Source organism: Meriones unguiculatus, chromosome 4 (genome assembly GCF_030254825.1).
Source record: "Meriones unguiculatus strain TT.TT164.6M chromosome 4, Bangor_MerUng_6.1, whole genome shotgun sequence".
NCBI classification, from domain to species: domain Eukaryota; kingdom Metazoa; phylum Chordata; class Mammalia; order Rodentia; family Muridae; genus Meriones; species Meriones unguiculatus.
In genome coordinates this window covers 59,689,640-59,711,595 of record NC_083352.1, presented here as the reverse complement: position 1 = coordinate 59,711,595, position 21,956 = coordinate 59,689,640, and the positions used below count along the sequence as shown (strand labels likewise).

The following is a 21,956-nucleotide window of genomic DNA, read 5'->3' as shown; positions in this document are numbered from 1 at the left end:
GGCCCAGTTATTCATCTCAGGCAACCTGTCATAGAAACAGAAAACAAACCCAATATTTGCTGGTGAATATTTTGCTTTTCATTTGTGCTATAATAAAATACTACAAACTGCAAGGCTTACCATGCAAGCTTAGGGTCTTCCTTATCTAGAAATGAGAAGCCAAAAATATATGTTCTGATAGGGCTAGTGCCTTCCGGGAGCTATGAGGGAAGGATCTGGCTTGGCCTCTCTCCTGACTTTGGAAATAATGGGCTTCTCCTCATGTCTTTATATTGTTTTCCCTTCACGTTCAGCTCTGGGTAAACATGTTCTTGTGTGGAGGGGTAGGCATGCACATGTATGTTTGTGAGTGGGGGTCAGAGAGCAACCTTGGGATCACTCACTCCTCAGCTTGCTCTACCTTCTTCTTAAAAATGAATGTTGAGACAAGGTCTCTCACCGACTTGAAACATGCCAGATAAGCTAGATGGCTGGCCCATGGGTCCCTGCCTGACTCCACTTCCCAAGTTTTGGGCTTACAGTTTCATTTCTGTTTCTTAAAGTTCTGTGGATAGAACTTGAGCTTGCGGGACAAGAACTTTACTGAGACTTCTTTCCAATGAATTTTTTTAAGTAAGGACATCAGTTGTATTGGCTTAGGGCTCATCGTAATTGTTTTAATTTTCTTACCTCTGAAACTCTAAACTCTGTAAAGACCTCCAAATAAATTAGATTTGGGGGTCTGGCAGGAAGAGTGTCAAACAATTTTTTTTCATGTTATAATGCTCTGTAGTTATCCCTATTTAGGGATCTGAGTCTAGACTTCCTTTTATAGCCTTTCCTGTTATATTGGAGTAGGAGCCTGCCTTTCTACAGCATGGCCTCATCAGATCTGATAACAAAGGCAAAACTATTTCCAAATCAGGAGTCATAGTTTCAGATTATTAGAGATTATTAGAACTTCCACACATGGATTTTGAAAGAACACAACCCAGCTGACAACAACTAAGATTCATATAGTGTGTTCATTACTCCCCAAACTCTAAATACAATTTAGATATTTAACACTTATTCATAAGTTGCTGAAGATATACAGAGAGTATTAGGTTTATAACTTTCTTCAAATATGACAGTAGCACAAACTTAGAACAATCCTTCTGAATTGCTGACATCTGCTACTGAGCACATGGGTGTTTAGCAGAGCCATCATTAAACAAAGTGGTTTTAAATTTTAAACTCAAACTTCCTTCTTTGTATGTCAAAGCTTTCTTTTCATGTGTGTGTGTGTGTGTGTGTGTGTGCGTACAGAGAGTGACTGATATTGAAGAGAATGGGGAGAGGGAGTATATTTGTATATTATGTGTATGTGAGTGTGAGTGCAGGTGCCATACTTCATGTATGTAGGTCAAAAGGCAACCTCAAGTATTAGTCCTGTCTTTCTACCGTGTTTGAGTCAGGGTGTCTTTGTTTTCATGGCTGTGTATACCAGATTCATCACGCTGTTGGCTTCTGGGGATTCTTCTGTCTCGACTCCCACCTCATTGTAGAAGCTGTGATTATAGGTACACTCTATCATGCCTGCCATTTTGCCGTCGTAGTTTTCTTTAAAGCTCTATCTTCTATTTATGTGTCTTTGGGTGTGTCTCTGTAGACCTATGTGTGCATGTTCTTGTGGAGGCCACAAGAGGGCATGGGATTCCAATAAACTGAAGTTGTGACAAGCCCAGTCTGATGTTTGGAACTGAAATCTGGTCCTGTGAAAGAGTAGCAAGTGCTCATAACAGCTGAGCCCCTTGCCGCCTTTCTTGATGACACACAGACACTTACAGTCCCGTCTGCAATGATTTCAGTAATACATTTGCATGCTTATTCCCTTAGATAATGTATTTGGAAGGGATTAGGAGGTGTGGCGTTGTTGGAGAAGGCATGGCACTGGGAGTGGGCTTTGGGGTTACAAAAGCCCACAGCAGGCCCTGTTGCTGCTTTCTCTCCTCCTGCTGGGTGTGGATCCAGGCACAGAGATCTCCACTGCTTCTCCAGCACTCCACCTGCTTGAGTGCCACCATGCTTCCCACCATGACGATAATGGAGTAACCCCTGCAACTGTAAGCAAACCCCCAATTAAATAAATGCCCGTTTTTATAAGAGTGGCCTTGGTCATGGTGTCTCTTCACAGCAGTAGAACAATGACTAAAACACCCTCAGTCGTAACACACACATTCCCCTTTCCATCAACCTATCTGTAATACACAATATTTGTTCACCTTGGTAAGCAAATTCAACTGTTCTTCATCTATTTTTCAACTGGAAAGAACTTAGAAAATAAGTTGTTCCAAAACTCAAACACTGCAGAAAAATAAAAAGACCATTCCTGAGCGCTTTCCTGCTTTGGTTCTAATCTTACGGACTATGAACAGTTTGTTGCAATTGCCTCCAGATATTTTTCTGAATATGCACCAGCAACTACATGGTCTCATTCCTCATCTTACTGTAAGTGGAATTTGTGATGCGTTGTTTTACTATTAACAAGTCTACAGATGTCCCGCTTAGATGCATATAATGATTAATAAAAAAGTGCAGCAAAATGTTTTGTTTTTTAATATAGTATGTGAGGCGTATAGTGAGTTACCTTATGACCACAAGGTGGCACTAGCACACTGCTTATTTGGGAGAAATCTTGGCAAATTGGCTTGGTTAGGAAGGGAGCAGGCACTTACAGCCAGCATGACGCCTACGTAACGAAAGAGGACAGGTGTGGAGATCGGGACGTCGTAGAAGCACTTTGGAGCTTCGCATCTAAGTGATGTTTCCCCCACCCCCGCCGCAGCAGCACAGTGAGAAATGTGTGTAAAGCTCGGAAAGTCCGCAGTGGCTTGTAGCCTTTCATATCGCAGCATTAGTCTTCTCTATGGTAGCTATGGTTACCGGATGTTGGGCTCTTTCCTCGGGGTTATGTAAATAAGACAAGTTCTAAACGGCTAGCACACTACTTCCTTGTGCTATATTTAAATTATTTGGATGTGTAAATTTTGGGTTTGAGCATCGGCATGCCTTCGAGTGAAATGTCTCATTCTGCAATGTAGTAACCATAAGACCAATACACAGGAGCGTCTAGTTCCGTATTGAAAGACACTTCCAATACATCTCCCGATAGAAAAGGTAATAGCCAGGCCAAAAAAAAAAATTACTATTTTATATCAGATATAATATAGGGCTAGTTTTATGAAAAAAACATCACGATTTCTATAACTTAAAAAAAAAAAAAAAACTGACCGGGTAAAAAACAATCCTGGAAAACAATTACAGGAACCGGAAGGACTAGGCTCGTTGAGAGTACAATTGTAATTTCAAGATGCTCCTGGGAAGACGAAACGTGAGTGGTGAGGGAGTGAGGCAGGTGGAGGCACTGCTGGGTGGGAGGTGGCAGCTCGGAGGATCTGGAGAAGTGAGACACCTGCCCTGTGAAGCAGCACCCACGGATCTCGTGCTGACTACTGTGCGGTGCTGAGTGATCCAAACGAACCGCTCCCTCCCAAACGCCGCCTCCAACTGTCCACCAGCAGAGGGCGTGCTGCCTCTAGTGTTCTCTCCTCCGAGGACGGACTCCGTTCACCTCTTTTCAGATTCTCCGGGGAGGATGCAGATGTGGATAGCTTTGAAACATTTTGTAGCACAAAGCAGAGGACATGGCAGCTGACCCCATCAACAAGAGCAATTTAATGTAACAGGTCCAAAGGTCAGAAGGGCGTACACCTGTGACACCAAAAAGTTTTAAAAAGCTGAAAACCATGTGCCCCGTGCCTAATTGGGACAGATGTGTCTACTGATCCATCAGTCTGTCGGTATCAGTATGTATTTATCTATAGCCATGTGTGTCCAGGTGAGTAAAGATACATATTGCTGATCTACTGTCTTAGTTTTGGTCTCTATTGCTGTGAAGAGACATCATGACCAAAGCAACTCTTCTAAATAAAAGCGTTTACTTGGGGTTGACTTACTGATTTAGAGGTTTAGTCCATTATCGTCCTGGCAGAAAGCATGGCAGCACTCAGGCAGACATGACGCAGGAGATATAGCTAAGAATTCTACTACTTCTGGATAGGCAAACAACAGGAAAAGAGAGAGAGAGAACCTTTCCTGGCTTGGAGTATCTGACACCTCAAAGGCTTAGACCTGTATTATGAAATTTTTTTTCCCTATGTTTTTCTCCAGTGGCTTCAGCATTTCAGGTTTTAAATGAAGGTCTTTCTCCCACTTTGAGTTGATTTTCATACCATATCACAAGGTGAAAGATACAGACCTGACTGCATTTTTCTGAAAGTGTAAGTACATTGTATCAATGCCATTGTTTAATTCTGTCTTCCACCCCCCTGCCAAGTATATGTTTTAACAACTTCATCAAAACTGAAAGGGCCGTAGCTGTGTGGGATAATTTCTGGGTCCTCTGTTCTGTTTCACTGGGCTAAATGTCTGTTTTTGCGCCAGTAACATATTCTTTTTATCACAATAGCATTATAATACAATTTGAGGTTAGGCATTGTGTTTTGTTTGTTTGTTTGTTTGTTTTTCCCCCTCCTGTAGTGTTGTTTTGATTATTTGTGGTCTGTTTTGTTTCTGTCCATACAGAAGTTTGGAAATTCTTTCCACGCCTGTCTTCTTTAGTTTCTTTCTTTCTTTCTTTCTTTTTTTTTTCAGTATTGTGAAATTTTCAATGTAGATATCTTTCACTTCCTTGGTTAAGGTTACTCCTAAGTACTTTATATTTTGGAAGCTATTACGAACGAAATATTTTCCTAATTTTTCCCCAGCGAGTTCTTTATTAATAGATATGAAAACCCTTGGGTGTTTTGTATGTCAGGTTTGTATTCAACAAGTTTACCGGAACTGTCTACTAGATATGAGTTTTCTGTGAGAGTTTATGAGATCTTTTAGATATAGAATCTATCTATCTATCTGTATAGGATATATAGATATATAGATAGATATAGATAGAATGTATATGATATATAAAATATAGAATATAGATATAGATATTCTTCTAGATATAGACAGACATACAGATGTATCTAGAATCATATCTGTCAATAAGAAAGATTTGGCTTCTTTATTCATTGTTTTTATATATTTTCCACCTTCCTGTGTCTTGTTGTTCTAGATAAAGGCTTCAAGTGCTGTACTGAATAGGAGTACCAACAATGGGCTTCCTTGGTGTGTTGCAGATTTTAGAGGAAATGTTCTTCACTTTTCCTCCTGTAGTAAAGTGCTGCTTACATGCTTCTGGCATATGCCGTTTATTATTTTGAGAGATGCTGAATCTGCTCCTGATTTCTCTAACACTTTTATCATAAAGACATGTTGAACTTCGCTCAATGCCTTTTTGTGGTCATAGGATTTCTGGTTTTTGTTTTCTTTTATATTGATAGATTTGTTTTTCTATTATATTCTTGGATGGTGGTATTATACTCACTGCTTTGTGTACATTGAATCAATCTTGCATTACATTAGGTCATCGTGTATGATAATCTTAATGTATTTTTGAACTACATTATATATTTTGAATACATTTGAGTTATGTAATGTATTTCAGTTTTTGTCTTTTTGTTTGTTTATTCACTTTACATCACAATTGTAGCCCTCTCCCTCCTCTCCTCCTGGTCCCACCATCCTTCCCTCTTGCCCATATGTAATGTATTTTTAATTATATTTGGTTTTCAATTATTTCGTTCATGATTTTTGCAGCTATGTTCATGAGAAAAATTTGTCTGTAATTGTTGTTGTGTCTTTATCCACTTTTATTCAAGATAATACTGGCTTTATAGAATAAATTTGGTGCTCCTTCACTTTCTTTTTTGAGAAACAAGTTAAGAAGTGTTAGAATCAGGACTTTCTTTAAAGTTTGGTAGATTGAGCCATGAGTCCATCTGAGCCTGGACCGTTCTTTTTGGGAGATTTTAATTACTGCTTTGATCTTATTACTTGTAATGAACATGTTCAATGTATTTTTTTCTTTCATGCTTAATTTTCGTGTGTCATACACATTTAAAAGTGCATCCATTTCTTTGATGTTTATTAGCTTTTTGGAATATAACTTTCAAAGTATACTGAATGATGCTCTAGGTTTCATTGAAATCTATAGTTACAACTCCTCTTTCACCTTTACTTTTATTAATTGGGGATTTCTTTTTCATAGTTTTTGTTACTTTGGCTAGGGGCTTGTCAATCTTGTTGTCCTTTAATAAAAACAAACTTTTTGGCTAGTTCTATGTATTGAGGCTTTGTTGGTCGCTATTTCATTAAGTTCTGCTTTGATCATTATGATTTTTGTTTTTGCCAGCTACCAGGTTTGGGAGTGACTTTAGTTTTCTAGAACCTTAGGGTAATTCATCAGTTTATTAGAAAACTGACTTTGTTTTATTGTAAATACTTATTTTCCTCTTAGGATGCTTCAGCTATCTCCCAGAGTGCCTGTCATTTTCATTTGTTTCTAGGAATTTAATTTTTTCCTTGATTTCTTCAATGACCTACTGTGTTTTCGAAAATGTATTATTAGGTGTCCAAGTATTTGTGTAATTTCCGTAGTCTCTTTTGCTATTTCTACTTTTTATTCTAGAGTGGTCTGATAGGATGCAAGGAATCCATTCATTGTCATCCTCTTCCTCTCTTTCCCCCATCTCCCATCCACTCTACTCTCTTCCTATCCTCCAAGTCCCCCCATTTCTCCTCTCCTCCCGTCTCCTCCTCTCTCTGTCTTTTTGTTTAATCCAGTTGAGCCATGGTACAGTTTATATCCTAATACTTTTTGAAATACTTCTTTATGTCCCACTGTGGATAGGAATTATGCAAACAGCGGAAATATTGTCAGAGTATCTTCAGTTTGTGGCACGTACTAGGCATTTGAATAATAGTTTCTGGGTAAGATTTTCTATAGAATTTTAGAAAGCTGTAAGAAAACAGAACTGGTATGGAAAGACAGCTTTTGGGTATGGAAGGAAAATTATTGACAAAATCCAAGGAAAAGCAGAGGCTGATCTTCCACGATTCTCGGACACGGGCCACCATTAAGCACCTCTAGAGGGTATCCAGTTCCAGAGATGCTCGTCCCTGGAGAGCTGTCTCCTGGCAGATCCTCAAGGTCGGCCTTTCTGTCAGAAACGGGAGAAGACAAGGCATTCTAGGCGTTTGGGGCAGGACTCTCAAATCTCTGGGCCAAAGCGGGCGGGGGAAAAAAAAAAGGCCTCGGTTTCCGGGGACGTTTTAGAGAAGGTACCGGCTCCTCCCCTTCCTGTCCGCTCCTATCTGTTTCCTCCGGACCCACGTGTGTTTCCAAAGGAGTGAACTTGGGAGCAGCTGCGGCTGCGGTTGCGTTCAGGGAGCTTGTCGCTTTTGGACGTGGCGGGGCCTCGCTGGCCAGGACATCGCCATGGTGGGCGGCCGCTCGCCAGGTTTCCCGGGAGGCGGTGGTCGGGCGGACGGGAAGGACAGGCTCGGAGCCTTAGATGCCGGGAGTCGTGGCGGCTGCCTAGGCGGTTCTGGGCCTTGGTGTCTGCCCGGTGGGAGCGCTCCCACGCTTTCGCGTTGTGGCGCTCTCCGTTTCTCATTTCCCGAGGGAACCCTCGCACCGTCCCTTCTTCACTAATAACACTTTTCTGCGCCCACTCACCTTCGCCCTCCGCAAATACAGATCCTCCCTGTCCTGGGCACAGTCAGCACGAGGTGCTTCGGTCCGCAGCCCTTCTGAGGCCCATTCTGACTGCAGTCCTGCCTCTAGAACCCCCATTCTTGTCCGGCAACTATGCTCTTATTTTGTCTGTATTTTAAAACAGTAGTGACTTAAGCGTGTTCATAAAACATGTATGTCAGTATAAAGGGCTGTACAGCATCCGAATTTTATGTTCATAATTGCGTGTGTGTGTGTGTGTGTGTGTGTGTGTGTGTCGGAGGGCAGCTTTTGGCAGTCTGTTCGCTTCTTCCACCATGTGGGTACTTTGGATCTAACTCAGTGCTCAGGTTTGGCAGCAAGCGCCTTTACTGGCTGAGCCATCTCTCTGTCCCCTCTTTGTTTTTCCTCCTTTGTCTTTTCATATCTTCCTCGCCTTCCTTCAGTCTGTTTATCCCTATGCTTGGACGATTTCCAACTATAATCTTAAAAGTATTTCAGATACTAAAGCAGTTGCGTGTAGTGGTATGGGAATTTGACTGCACTTGTTCTTGGCAATAGGAACTTAGCGTTTGCCAAACTTTTGTATTACTATTACAAATGTTTTTTTTTTGCATAGAAATCAAAGTTGTAGCATTTTATAATTATGCCCTAATTGCCACATTTTTGGCTTCATTTTTTTCCCCTCATACATTATCAACAATGGTCCTCCACCTTTCTTTAAAATTTAGTACATGGTTCCAGAGGTCTGAGAGTAACAGCTGTCATCTTTGGGAAATTAATTAACTCCTAGCAACTTAATTAGAACGATAGAATGCTTCACAGCGTTTTGAACACTAAGTATCCTCTACTGCTGTCTGACAGTTTTATGAATTTTTCCTGAGGAAACAAAGAAATGTTAAGTCTGGTGAGCTAGTGAATTTAACTGGTAATCAGCATGGACAGCATATACACAACTAAGTGAATAAAGAAAAAGTCACACACACTCAGTAACTCTTAACTCTCAGTAAATTGATAATTGAAATTAAAATTAATGTATTATTGGGTGCTGGGGTGCCATAACATGCATGTGGAGGACAGAGGACAGCCTCTTGGGTTCTGAGATAGAAGGCAGGTCACCAGGCTTGTGAAGCAAGTTCCCTTATCCACTGAGCCAACGCCTGAATAACTTTATTGAGAGTTTGCATTGTTTATCCTCGTTGGTGGCTGTTTCAATTTGTACTAAAATACAAAACTGTTTAAAGATGTAGTGATTCTTATGCCTATTTTTGTGCCTAAATATATTTCCTTGCTGTGGATAGTCTTTTCCTAAATAGTTATAAAGGGTCTTAAGCTACAGTTGAGTCAGAATGTAAGTTCAGGAGATTTTATTTTCTTTACATTAAATATTGGTAGTTCTGGTTCTTTAAATCTTTAAAAGTTGTAAAACCCCTTTTACACTCACAGAATTTTATACTATTTTTATAATGGAACTTTTAAGTCTTTAAATGAAATCTGTGTAGCTATGCCAGTGCAAGCAGGGAAGTAACAGATGGAAGTGAGAGTCCTTTCATAACCTGAATCCTGGAGTGACATATACCAGGTCCTTATCATTCAAAGTATGTCATCGTGGCGCTGGAGATATGGCTCAGTGGTTAAAAGTGTTTGCTGTGTGACTTTGAGAACTGGAGTCTGCTGCACACCTGTAGCCCAACTACTTAAGTCAGAGACAGGAGCATCATTGGGACTCCCTAGCTGCCAGCCTAGCCCCAAAAGCATAAGCTTCTGTCCAGGGAGAGAATATGCCTCAAGGAAATAAAAAGGAGAGTGTTAGAGGGGACACCTGCTGCTCTCCTCTGGTCTCTGCATACACCACACACATATGCACACACATATTCGTGCACAACCTACTTCTTTAAAATTAAAGCAAGTCACTAGAAACGTACTTTCAGAGGGACAGTATTGCATGGACACATTACTTAGAGGCAACCTGCCACCTCTCACAGGTGTTTTTTTTGTTTGTTTGTTTATGTTTGATTGAAAAATTCTTAATCACATTGCTCATGAGCCCCTACACCCTCCAAAGGTATAGAGAAATGAGTGTGCTTTATACTTACAATTTTAAAGTTATTTTTTATACATAGCTTAGATGGGTTTCAGATTTGGATGTGGCTTCTCTTAGGTTTATGGGAAAGTGAGCAAAGCATCAGAGAACTATTAGAAGAATGAATATGTGAATGAGAAATTGATGGACATTTTAATTGCTGGAGAGTTGATTTGAAGATTGTTTTGAGCTTTGTCTTATCAAAGTAGAAGGGAAGGAAGGGATTTCAGACCAAGATAATAACAAGTGTACTCTCAACTTACTAGTGGTGCATTCTGGGTTGACATGAACTTCAGTAAGAACAAGGAGAATGAGCTTTGTGAAGGAAGGGAAATAATGCCTGAGAAGAAAAATGGGGAGAGGATATTTTCCTAGCTAATGATTAGGACCAAGCTGATCTCTTTAAATAGAGAAAGAAACTAAATGCTGATGAATTCTGTAATCTAGAGAGGCTTTGTGACTTCTTTGTGAAAGAGTCTAACAGAGTGTACCCACAAATCAGCCTCTCTGATCAGGAGGGTTGGATGATAGTACTGACAGTTTTGAAAAGCTTCAAGAGCTATTTGGTCTCATGGCTAGTCCTACTCCGTAATAGTCTTTTGAGTCTGTAGCAGTGTTATTTTCCTCAGATTAAAAATTAGATGTATTCATTCCTTTTAAGTTTTAGTCATAGGCAAAGGCTATGAGGGCAACTTTCCTGAGTTTTTCTTTTTCACTTATGACTGGACAGGAGAGCGGGTTTTAAGCCCTTGCAGACTCTTCAGGAGGTTATAGGCTAACAGGGTGGGGGAAGCCTGACTTAATTAAGTCAGCCAGAAGAGACCTAACTATTTAGGTTAAGCTAATTTAATTTTGGGTTTCTGTTGTAGAAAGTCAAACCTGACTCTTAAATAATATAGGTGGGCCAAAATATAAGATTGCATATTTAAAAAGTAAATAAAACAAAAGCTTAACTGTATAATGCCTTTGAGGACTGAAGTCTGACAACCTTAACTGATGAGGCTTGAGTAAGGAAATAGTTTGTTCTGTTTTAGGTGTGCTGATTTTGAAGTGGCTTCTTTTGTTCCTAGGTTTTTGGTTTGAACCAGCCAGGTCTGGTCAACTTTGATTTTTCATTCTCTTCATACCTCCTAAGATTCTGTGTTCTTTAATTTTAGAAATGCCCTTAGCTGTAGCCAACATTTGCAGCCACGAGTCTTTTCCTCTAGTCTCAGAGCCACTTTAAGCTGACACTGCTCATCACTGAGTTGCCTTGGCTCCCTGTGTGCCATTCTGTTGGTCTAATGCCACTGGAGATTCTGAATTGTCATTTTTGTTCTGGCCATGGGGAAACAAAGGCTGCTGGAATTAGTAAAATGTTTGGCCTATCTCCTGATTCCTAATGTGACATCTCTATCTCGTTGTATTTTCTGAAGAGAATTTTGTGATTAGAGTCGCTTAAGGTGTCTGACTATGTGTGTTCTATCTTTTAGCCTAAAGGACTGAAAGGAAAAATTGTAGGACGGGAAAAGAAAGTCATCCATCCATACAGTAGAAAAGCAGCTCAGATTACGAGAGAGTCTCACAGACAAGACAAGAAGGAAAGGTAAGTGTCGTGTCCTGTTAGTGTTGTGCCCTGGGGAAAGCTCCTTCATGCAGCTACCTATCAGATGTGTGTTCTTCAGTCTCCAAACCCTATTTTCCTTTATTCAGTATGTTTCCATTAGTTCTTGCACTCAGGTAAAAAAGATCCCTGACCTAAAACATAAGTAGCAGTTCTGTGGTGAGTGTAATGCAGAAAAGCTAACACAGTCTAGAGGATAAAGAGGGGAGATGTTCTCTTTTATAGGAGTCATGGAAGACTCCTCAAGAAATTAGTTTGAGCAGAGTTAGAGATAGTAGGGAGGAAACTACTGTTGAAGGCATTTCTGTTGTGCTGTGTGTTCAGCAGTGGAATGTGTGGTTGGGTCTAGTGTTAGAGACAGATGTCACAGGTCAGGGAGCTATTAGTATTTGTGGCTTGGGACCAGGAGACTAGATCATGGAATGAGTACTGTGATGGGAAGGAAAGGACAGCCAAGGCTTGGGGCAGTCTAGTAGTTTTCTCAGAGTTGGGCAGTGTTTGGAGAAAATTCTGTCACAAATACCAGAGGGAAACACATACCAAAGAACATCAAGGTACTTTTAGTGTTTTTAACCGATTGCTAAACCCTTGTTTTAGAAATTTTCTAATCTGTGTGCAAGTTTCCTTCAAGGCTAGAGGAGAGTGCCTAAGGCTGAGGGAGCATATATTGCAAAGATTCTATAAAGTGAAGACCAAATAGAAGTTATTTCTGGTATTTTGAACTAGCTTTGCTATTCTAGTGAGCGTAACAGGTGTCCATGTAGCGTCTGGTGGAAACTTGCTCACTTTTATTATATTTTGATACGTTGCCTAAAATCTAGAGCCTCACTTAATAAAGCTTGGCTGTTTTGCAGTGATTTGGTTAGATGTTTTATAGGAGAGACAGTAGAATTTTTTTTTTTGTGGGGGATGTATCTTTTTTAATAAAAGTTTATGAAGGTAGTACTGTCTTAAAATAGTTTTCGAGTTTCAGCTGTTCATTTATCACTTAGCATTTTTGCTATTCTTTTTAACATAATTTACTGCACCTGAACAGTATAATTTTTACCATTGCCCATATGTATATTTCACAAACTTCATTTGACCTGAGATGCACCATTGAGCTTATTAGACATTCCACTCAGAAGGTGGGCTGAGATTTGCATTTCAGGTGTTTTCCACATATTGCCACTGCAGTCATAGCCTAGTTAGACATTTGTTTGCATAAACAGGACTGGTTCTCTAGGCCTTTCCTAGTCACTAGTATGCTGAAACAATACTCAAGTGACATCTTCTCCCAGTGATTTAAAAGGTAATTGTGGCATTCTGTGTGTCTTTGTTGTTAAGATATATTTATTTTTTATTACATGTGAAAAAATGTCAAAGTTCTCTGGGAAGTTTTTCTTTGCAAAATTTTTGACAGATTTCTAACCCCCTACTTTGGAAAATTTCTAATTTATATGTACCTTTTGGTTCAAGATTGAAGACTGAGAGGGCCTTGCGTCTCAACCTTATTGGTAAGTGCTTCTGACTACTTGGAATTCTGGCTACAGTAAGGTGAATTTTTGCTCTAAAGCTCTTTATTATTTTTGTCAGACTTTTTTTTTTTAAACCAGACAGCTAAAAGAAAACAAATGAAGTTCAGCAAAGCATTTCAGAATAAAGTGCTAGTACTCCCTGCAGCTCAGCTTTGCAGACATCTTGTTGCTATGCAGCTCCACATCTGCTTGCCTCGCTCAGGGTTCGTCCTCTCTTCTGACAACTACGACAGTGAAGGGTATGGCTGTGTTAACTTTCTGCAGCACATGCCTGAGGCAGTTTATAAAGAGGAAGAGCTTTGCTTTGGCATATAGCTGTGCGGTTTCAGTCCATGAAGCTGATCATGTGGCTTTGGGACTAGTAGTGCAGAAAGCAGTGGCGGAGGATGTGTGGTAGAGCAAGCTGCTGACCTCATACTTGCAGAGACAGCGACAGGCAGGCAGGGGGAGTGGGGTGTCGAGAGCCAACATTCCCTTCGAGGGCACTTTTTTCGGTGATGTGAGAGTGTCCACTAGACCTCACTTCTCAGAGGCTACCTTATCCCACAGTAGCATCAGGTACTAGAGAACAAACATTTAAGACATGGGCCTTTAGAAATGGTCTAGAACCAAGCTACAGCAGTGGTTTCAGTAATGTGGAGCAGGGGGTTCTTGGTTAATAATGCGGGCGCACACATATGGTCTTTATCAGTAGTACAATCTCCCCTTCTACCCTTTTTCTTCTTTCCCCCACATCCCTTTTCCTTTCTCCCCCTCTGCCTGTCTTTCTGTGGGCCACTTTTATTGCTAATAAGTTTTTACTGACATGTCCTGGATTTCTCTTTTCATAGCACCTGCTGCCTCTCTTAGGCCTAACATGTTTGGTAATGCTCTGTATCACCTACTTAATTTCATGTGTAAATGTGAAATCGTGCTGATCTGCAGAGAATAATTAGAAAGTTTTAGACATGGTGCCAGGTAGTATGTTTGTATTTAACAATTATTTTCATCTTTGATCAAATTTTAAAATATTGTTTTAAAATACTGCTTTATAAGAATTTAGGATTTCATTGTCTATTAATCCATCTTTCTCCCTTCCCTGTTGTTAGGGAAGAAATGTATGGGGCTGCAGAGATGCTCAGTGGCTAGGAGGGCAGGCATTCTGCTCTGGCAGAATTCAATTTCCAGAATCCATATGGTGTGGCTCACAAACCACCTGTAAATCCAGCTCTCTGAGACCTAGCATTCTCTTCTGGCATCTGTGGACACTGCACTCATGTGCACAAACACATACTCACACATACCTGCACATAATTAAAATATAAACAAGCCGTTTAAAAGAAAAGAAATGTAGGCAGGCACCACTCTGATCCTTGTCTCTGCCTTTAAATGAAATGTTGAATTTCATTTCTGACAAACTGGTTTTGACGCAGCAACACAGGTTTTTCTATTTAAAACTGAAAATAATTGTGCTTTTGTCTTTAATGCTTTGATATGGAGTTATGGTGAAAGTCTGTTTGTGTGGAGCTTGTGCCACTAAACTTCTTTGGTACTTGTTCATAGGTGACAAGCTTCAGTGGTTTCACAGTCATCTAGATAACAAAAAAATGAGATATTCAAAGAAAGATGCCTGCAAATTAATTGAAAGGTAAATATGGGGTGTATCATGAGCAAAGTGTCAGAAAAGAGAATTTCAGCCTGGTTCTAAAGAGAGAGAGCTGTGCTCTGGATTTGGATACAAGTAGATAGGCTTTTTTTCCTTTTATTTATTTATTTTTTTTAAACAAAACCAAAAAATCCAGGTATACTTAAATTTATATCCCAGCTCAGGCCCATTTTTAGTTAGTTTCCTGGGATTAGGGAAGGCTTCCTAGAGAAGGGTGTCTGCCTTGGCCCCTCTGGGCATTAGCAGATTGAGGTAAGGTAGCTTGAAAGAGCCTTCAGACTGAGAGGACAATGTTTTCAGGGCCAGGTGTGAGAGAGAAGCTGACCGGTGAAAACCCCACTGCACGTTTCATATGAGTAATGGCAAGCTCAGAGGCTACCGTAACAGATCAGCAGCATTAGGTGGCATCCACGTATGGATGGTATCTGAGGACGTAGGGAACTCTGGAGGACTTCCAGGAAGCATGTGTGCTCATTGTGCATGTACTTCAGGCCACAGCCAGAGAAGGGGACATGACATTGCTGGAGCACAGTCCAGGCACGGTGCTGTTGTCTTCTGCTTGGTTAGTAGATGTAGTACCCATTTTTAAACTCTTTTATTTGGGTTTCCTTAAAGCCCCTCCCTTCCAGCCCACAACCCTAGGCAGGCAGGAGAGAAGGTTAGTGGGGAGAAGGGTGTCAGACTCCATTGTTTCTTGCTGTTTAGGGTCAGTGGGTTCTTTGGGGGCTATACCAACCCCTGTCAAAAGCAACGCAGCAGGCAGTCTCCACCAAACTGCTGCATTGTCCACCTGCCACACTATCCATCCCTGACCATGCCAGACTGCTACATACCACATGCCAGCACCACACATCATACTTTCTCCAGGCTTCCATATTTAGCTCCCTCACAGTCCCAGACCATGCCCCTCTCTGTGCCTCACGAGGCAGGCTGTGACCAGCTGGCAAAGGCCACATCCCTCTTGAGAGAGTTATTAGCTGTGGACAAACTGAAGCCCAAACTAAAATACCCCACTTGGGATTAAAACAAAAACATTTTTACGTAGTATAACTGGGTTTACAAAGAAACCAAGACTTCCATTACAGGTAGGAACTTGATGAAGAGCTAGAATACTAGGGGGAAGAACTTAGGTGTAGCATAGGGAGAGAGTAGCCTCTAAACTTCACTATGTTCTGAGAGGGAGCTCAAGGGATGGAGTAGCCATGGTGGAGCCGGAGGAAAAGCCTAGTGTGAGTGTTTGTTAAGGATGAGATACTTTGGGCTAAAGACGAGAGCCGGTGGGTGGTTCGATGTGAGGGTCCTCAGTTTAGCCGACAGCATGCTGTGATTTTGTTCCCTGAAGTTAAACAGATTATTCAGGAACATGATTAAGACTGAGGAATTTGAGGATGTCAGAATTCAAAGGATATGGACACGTGGGTACTACATTTTAAATGGATTAGCGTAAGGCCACATATATAGACACTGTAACTCAGTTCATTTCTATATTTTCAGTTATTTGAATCGGTTCAGCAGTGAGCTGGAGCAGATTGAGTTACAAAACAGCATCAAGGACAGGCAGGGAAGGAGGCACCATTCCCGGGAGGCCGCCATCAAGCAAACAGTGGAGCGGGAACGGCAGCAGTACGAAGGCTATGGCTTTGGTATGTACTCTTGGATTCAGTTTGCTTTTCAACAGAGCATCTGATTGACACTGAATTTCAAAGGTTTCGCCTTACCTGTTGATTTATCCTGATCTTCCTCTGGCTTTTTTTTCCTTCATGTATAGAATACTTACAGTTCTATTTTCTTGTGACAGTTGACAGCCACCTACTGTGACAGAGTCAATTCTTCCTAGCACACGGGCAGCCTGCCTTCCCTATGGTGCCGTTACTTGCCATCCACAGACACATCCGACTTTCCTGTACACAGATGTCCCTCCTTTCCACTATTGTCCCTCATGTTCTCCAGGCCAAACTAAGGCATTTTTTTTCTTGGCATTTGGGCTCGCATAACTAATTCCTTGGAGTATGGACGGCACAGTAAACTGGAAACACAGGAGATCACCGAGCAGGATGGGGTACTGAGTTGAAGAACCTCACATTTATAGCCATTCAAAGGTTATACCTCCTGCAGATAATACTTGATTATCTTACTGTCACTATTTTTAAAAATAATAATTTCAAGTGAAAAATTCAGCGTTGTGGCTTAAGCGACCAGACCCCGGCAACAGAGTGCACAGTAGTGAAGTAGCAGCTGTCCCTCACAGAACTAGCGAAGGTTTGAAGTTTATCCTGTCCCTGTCTTCATTCATTTTTCTTCCCTTATCCCTGTAGGCCTTGGTGTTAATATGTACTTTATTCATCAAAACAGTAGTTAAAATATGTAATAGCAAAATTAAAAATTTAAGCTCTAATGAAAAGAACATGAACATACACGATCCCAAAAGAACTACTCTGGATAACACTAGAAGCTGTGAAATATGTCTACTTCCTTTTCACTGCTAAAGTGTGTTTCTTAATCTAAATAAAGGAAAGTATATCTTTGGAAGTAGACACATCCACACTTGATCCCTGGACTCTACCCTACTGGATAATAGAGAGGACTCCTCAACTTGAAAATAAAATAGAAGCCAAGCATGGTGGCACACACCCTTAATCTCAACCCTTCTTTGAGTTCTTGGTCAGCCTACTCTACATAGTTCCAGGATAGCCTGGTTATATTGGTTACATAGAGAGCTCCTTTCTCAAAAAAATACAAATAAAATAGAAGATATGTTTCTCTGGTTCAGAAAGTCTCAGATTAACTCAGAAACACATGACACGGTACCCACTACAAGTATAGAGCCCCTCCCCGTCCTGTGATGTTCACATGTTGCTCTCTGATGTTGTACTTGAATTTTTCCTTTCACTATGATAAAATACCCTGGCAAAAGCAACACAGGGAAGGAAGGGGTTCATTTTGGCTCAAAGTTTAAGCCTGTTGTAGTGTTGAAGTCACAGTAGTAGGAGCTGTGTCACATTGTATCCACAATGGATGCTGGTGCCAAGTTCTCTCTCTTTTCATTCTCTAATCTCATGGCCATCTCATAATGTAAAAGTACATTCAATCCAATTTTAAAAGTCCCGGCTTTTTAAATTGCAGTACTTCTTAAAGTCCATGTCTGAGACTCAAAGCCAATCATCTCCTGTGAGAGCGCATGCAAGTTACAGGGTAATTTAAATTGTATTGAGTTTTTTGAGGTCCTAAGGATTATACCTCTTAAAATTTTTCATATTTTGAGTAATGTGATTTTTTTTTTTTAATGTTCAATAGTCTTTGAAATCTGGTAAATTCTACCAATGTGATATAAGGTAAGTACTTAATAGCCTGACTTTCATAGCACTGCAAAAGTAAAACACTCCCACACTTGGTGGTTGGAATATGCCGGCTTATTTCACAGGTCTGCAAATATATGCTGTGTAACAGAATTCTTATGTCATCCCGGTACACTGAACTCTGTTCTTCCCACAAGTGGTTTTTATGTTGACTGTTGTGCTTTGAGAGTGTTATTCTTTGGGACCAGAGAGGTCGTTCAGCAGTACTTACTGCCACCTCTGGTGGCTCATAAATGCCTGTAATTCCAGCTTTAGGGAAACCACACCTTCTGGACCCTGCAGGCACTTGCACATATATGATATACATAGACACAAGCACATTTACACATAAGTTTAATTTTTTTCCTTTTTATTAACACCAGTTGCCATGTTGAGAGATAAGAGTAAAACTATAACAACTAAATTTAGAAAGAAAATGCCTAATGTATATTAATTCTTTCCTTTCTTAGAGATCCCAGACATTTTAGATGCTAATAGTCTGCAGGCTTTCCGGTGAGTATCTGAGTTCCTTGGAAGTTGTATGTGAAGTGCAGAAGCATGAACTTCCCTGAATGTAGATGTTAATAAAAGAACAGAGAGAGTTCTGTTGGCGTTCCTCTCCTGTCAGTGTGCTTGTGTCTGTCTGCAGCGCCCAATGTTTACTGGGATGCTGCTGCTGACGTTCCTTTGCTTTCCAGAACACTTTAAAATCCTGTATACTCTGGTAGCAATGCTTCTTTCTCTCCTGATGCTAATTCCTTAATGATAACATTACAGGAACAGATGAATAGAAACTGATGCCAGGGCAAGAGTGTTATCCTTGAGAACGTTTGATCTATAACTCTACCTAGTAACCATGGAGACTACTGAGCTGTGGAAACTCAGATTTCTTAGTTTTTAAGCTCAGATTCTGTGTATTAAAAAGTGCCTTTTATTAATAATTTTGGTCTTCACTAAAACATATCAGGGAGTCTGAATTTTTTCTGCAGTGAAATTGGATAAAATCAAATCCAAGCATAATGTAAAACAAAATGTGTTCCTTGTTTCTGAAGCAGTGTGTGTTCTGCCTTTTCTGAAGTGTGAGAGATGAGCGTAGCATATTAGCTTTGCTGGGTAGCCCACTCTTGAAATGGTCTCTTATGAGATAATTGATGGTAGAATTTTTATACAAATGGAGAGGACAAAATATGATTTTTTTTTTCTTATTAAGCTGTAGCGTGCCTGTGTGTGAGGATTTTCTCTGCTGATTTGGAGGTTTGCTAGTCGTGCCATAATTCTAACATTTGAGGGTCTTGAGACCATGTAGCCTGATAAAGGAGGTTATATAGGGTAGGGAGAAGAAGTAACTAAGATTTCTTGTGCAGTTTGAAGTTTAGGTTGTGTAGGAGTCTGCAGGTGATAAATGCTGCTGTAGCAGTAAACAGCAGGACTTCTGGCCTGGGCTGTTGCATCCCCGCCCCCTTTATGCTGATGCTTTTTTTCTCATGTATGTGAAATCGTTCATGAATTTAAAGTCTTCCCTTTACTGTGGGCAGAGGTCTGAAAGTGACTGTCTTTGCTCTGCTGTTACCACCCTCAGCACTACACTCATTTTTTTCTAGGGAATGGGATTTTGATCTGAAGAAATTGCCAAACATCAGAATGAGAAAAGTTTGTGCTCATGATGCAATCCCTAAGAAGCGCAAACAGAAGAATAGTTTAAATATAGAAAAGGATTTAGGAGAATTAGAATTAACAGGGGAAACTGTGGACTCAACAGATGGGAGACTGGAACCAGCAAGTGAAGCAAGTGACACGGATGAAGAAATGACTCCAGTGCCTGTCTGACCTTACTGAAATCACTTGACTTTAAAACATCCTACTCACTGAGTATGCTAAGTAATCATCTGTGTGTGGGCTGGTGTGATGGTTCAGCCAGTGAGGGGCTGCAGCCACGCCCACCTGCCAAAGTTTGATTCCCAGAATCCATCGGTCAAGAGAACAGATACTACCCGATTTCTTCTGATATCTTCACGCACACCGTGGCCTGTCTGCATATGTACACACAAATAAAATTTTTAGTAATTTCATGTAAGAATTTGCTATTCAGCTCATCCTCAAATAAGTTATTTGCAGTTTTAAAATATGTTTATGATTTTTATTTAAGAATTTCTTATAAATTGCTTTTAAAATACAGAGATTATATTAATCTGCTTTTCATTGTGGCTGAATACCTGATACTGGTTGTTTAGCTGAGAGTCTAAATCATAACCGAGTGTGGTTGTGAGGAGGCTTCTCTGTCTCCATCACATCATTCCAACAGTATCATAGTGAAGGAAACATGAGACGGAGGGGGATGTAGCAGGCTAAGCAACTGGGAAGGACCTTACTCCTAAAGTCCTGTTATCTTTGGACATCACTGTATGGAGCCAATTTTCTAACACTTAAACCCTAGGACGGAAGCACTGTTAAACTATATCTGAAACAGCATTGTCTTCAAAGGCCATTTAGCCTGAATTTTGTAGAAGGGAGAAGTGGGGGGAAAATGGGGCTTAGAAAGACAGCTTGGTCAATGAAGTGCTATGGAGGGCCTGAGTCTGTTACCCCAGCACCCATAGTAAATAAGGGTCTGGTGGCATGTGCCTATAATACCAGTGCTGGGCTATGGAGTCGGGGTGGAGACAGTAAACAGGTACAAGGTGATTGGTCCTGGTTCAAGAGTCCTATTGTGCTGAAAGTGGTACTCTGAAGTGGACAGTGCTAACAAATCTTGGGCTTCAGTCTTGGGTGGCATTTTTAGTATGTGCCATTGTGTATTGGAATTAACTTTGATTTTGATTTTACAGAGAATCACCTAAATTTGGCTTGATCCTCAGAAGAAAATATGGGCTTTTGGACAGTTTGGGACTGTTCAAGGAGCATGGTGTTTAAAAGAACATGGTGTTCAACTAAATGCAGTTTGGGGTGTCCAGAGCCAGAATATTAGGCGTGAATTTTAAATGTGCTCCAGAAACTCATGCTTTGAACACTCAGCCTTTACCTTCTGGTGCTGTTTTGAAGGTTGTAGAGTATTTATGAGGTGGGGCCTGCCTGTGAGTAGGGTCAGGTGTTTGAAGGTCATCATGCCTTCCCCTGGGTCCAGTCAAGTCTGCCAGCATGCAAGAAGTTGCTGCAGGAACTGTGGCAAACTGAGTTCCTTCTGAAACTGAGCCGGAGTATACTTTTCCCTTAATCTTTCTGTAAGATTGTAGTAAATCACTTTCTAGCGTAACTTGGGAAGCCCAGGGATATATGTGTGTGTGCACGTAGTCATACCCATGGTAAACACTTGAGGTGACCCTAGGAAAGCAGACACCTCTTGGATGGATGTGCTCTCTTCTATCCTTAAGTAGCTTTTAATTTTTTTCTTTTTGATAAGTTCAGCTGTGCTTCATGTTGGCTTGTCCTAACGTTCTTTTCTTTGACAGAGCTACAAACTTGAGTTTTACCAGTGTGGAAGTCTCTCTAAACAATTCCCTAGGCTCCAGGCAGTAAGGGCATGGTAAGGAGCTGTGCCCCATCCAGCCTGATAGCAGTGCAGCATGAGATCTTAGAGCAGCTGGCTGTGAAGGTGCAGCCACTGGTCATAGTGTAATACTCCTTAAATATCTTAAAAATGGATTTTGGAAGTTTATGTGTTCTTTCCTTAGTTAATGTATATTTATTATTACCTATTTTGAGGCCCATTAAGGGAAATCTGTTTCTTCTTGGTTAAAAGAATGGTATCTACTCCTAGCCAAACTACAGAGGACATAAGGGTTAATCCAGTTGGGCTGGTCTATCACCTGGCTAAGGGTCTACTAAAGAGATAGAATAATAATTATCCCTTTAATGAGATAATGTATTTTTCTTTACCAGAAACCTGGGCCCAGGTACAGTCAAAATTGAGTTGCCATGAATCTCTGCTAAGTTGGCCCACCTCTCAAGAAAAGGTGTAATTTTTCTTTGTCTTTTTGTTCTGTCTTTTCAAAACCCTCAGTGTGGTTCTGAACATGGGTATTCTTTCCCTCACGCTTTGGGCTCTCTCACCTTTACTCTGCAGTCCTCCTACATGTCTCTACAGCTGCTTGTTCAGAATGTGGTTGGCACCCACTACTTAACACCATGTATTTATTCAAT

The 21,956-nt window shown here is 40.7% G+C and overlaps 1 protein-coding gene across 1 annotated transcript; it reads left to right on the top strand.

Annotated features, from left to right (window-relative positions):
• The first annotated feature begins 7,274 nt into the window (after positions 1–7,274).
• Positions 7,275–20,007, top strand: Tma16 (translation machinery associated 16 homolog). Its single transcript, XM_021663944.2, has 7 exons — positions 7,275–7,402; positions 11,192–11,304; positions 12,781–12,818; positions 14,382–14,466; positions 15,979–16,127; positions 18,290–18,332; positions 19,421–20,007. The coding sequence occupies exons 1-7, from the start codon at positions 7,400–7,402 to the stop codon at positions 19,644–19,646; spliced, it is 657 nt and encodes a 218-aa protein (XP_021519619.1). The 5' UTR covers positions 7,275–7,399; the 3' UTR covers positions 19,647–20,007.
• The last annotated feature ends 1,949 nt before the right edge of the window (positions 20,008–21,956 follow it).

Excerpts from the sequence above, each read along its gene's own strand:
- Tma16 (XM_021663944.2), top strand. Across the intron at positions 12,819-14,381 it reads CTTGCGTCTCAACCTTATTG|GTGACAAGCTTCAGTGGTTT; the intron begins GTAAGTGCTTCT and ends ACTTGTTCATAG. Across the intron at positions 16,128-18,289 it reads GTACGAAGGCTATGGCTTTG|AGATCCCAGACATTTTAGAT; the intron begins GTATGTACTCTT and ends TTCCTTTCTTAG.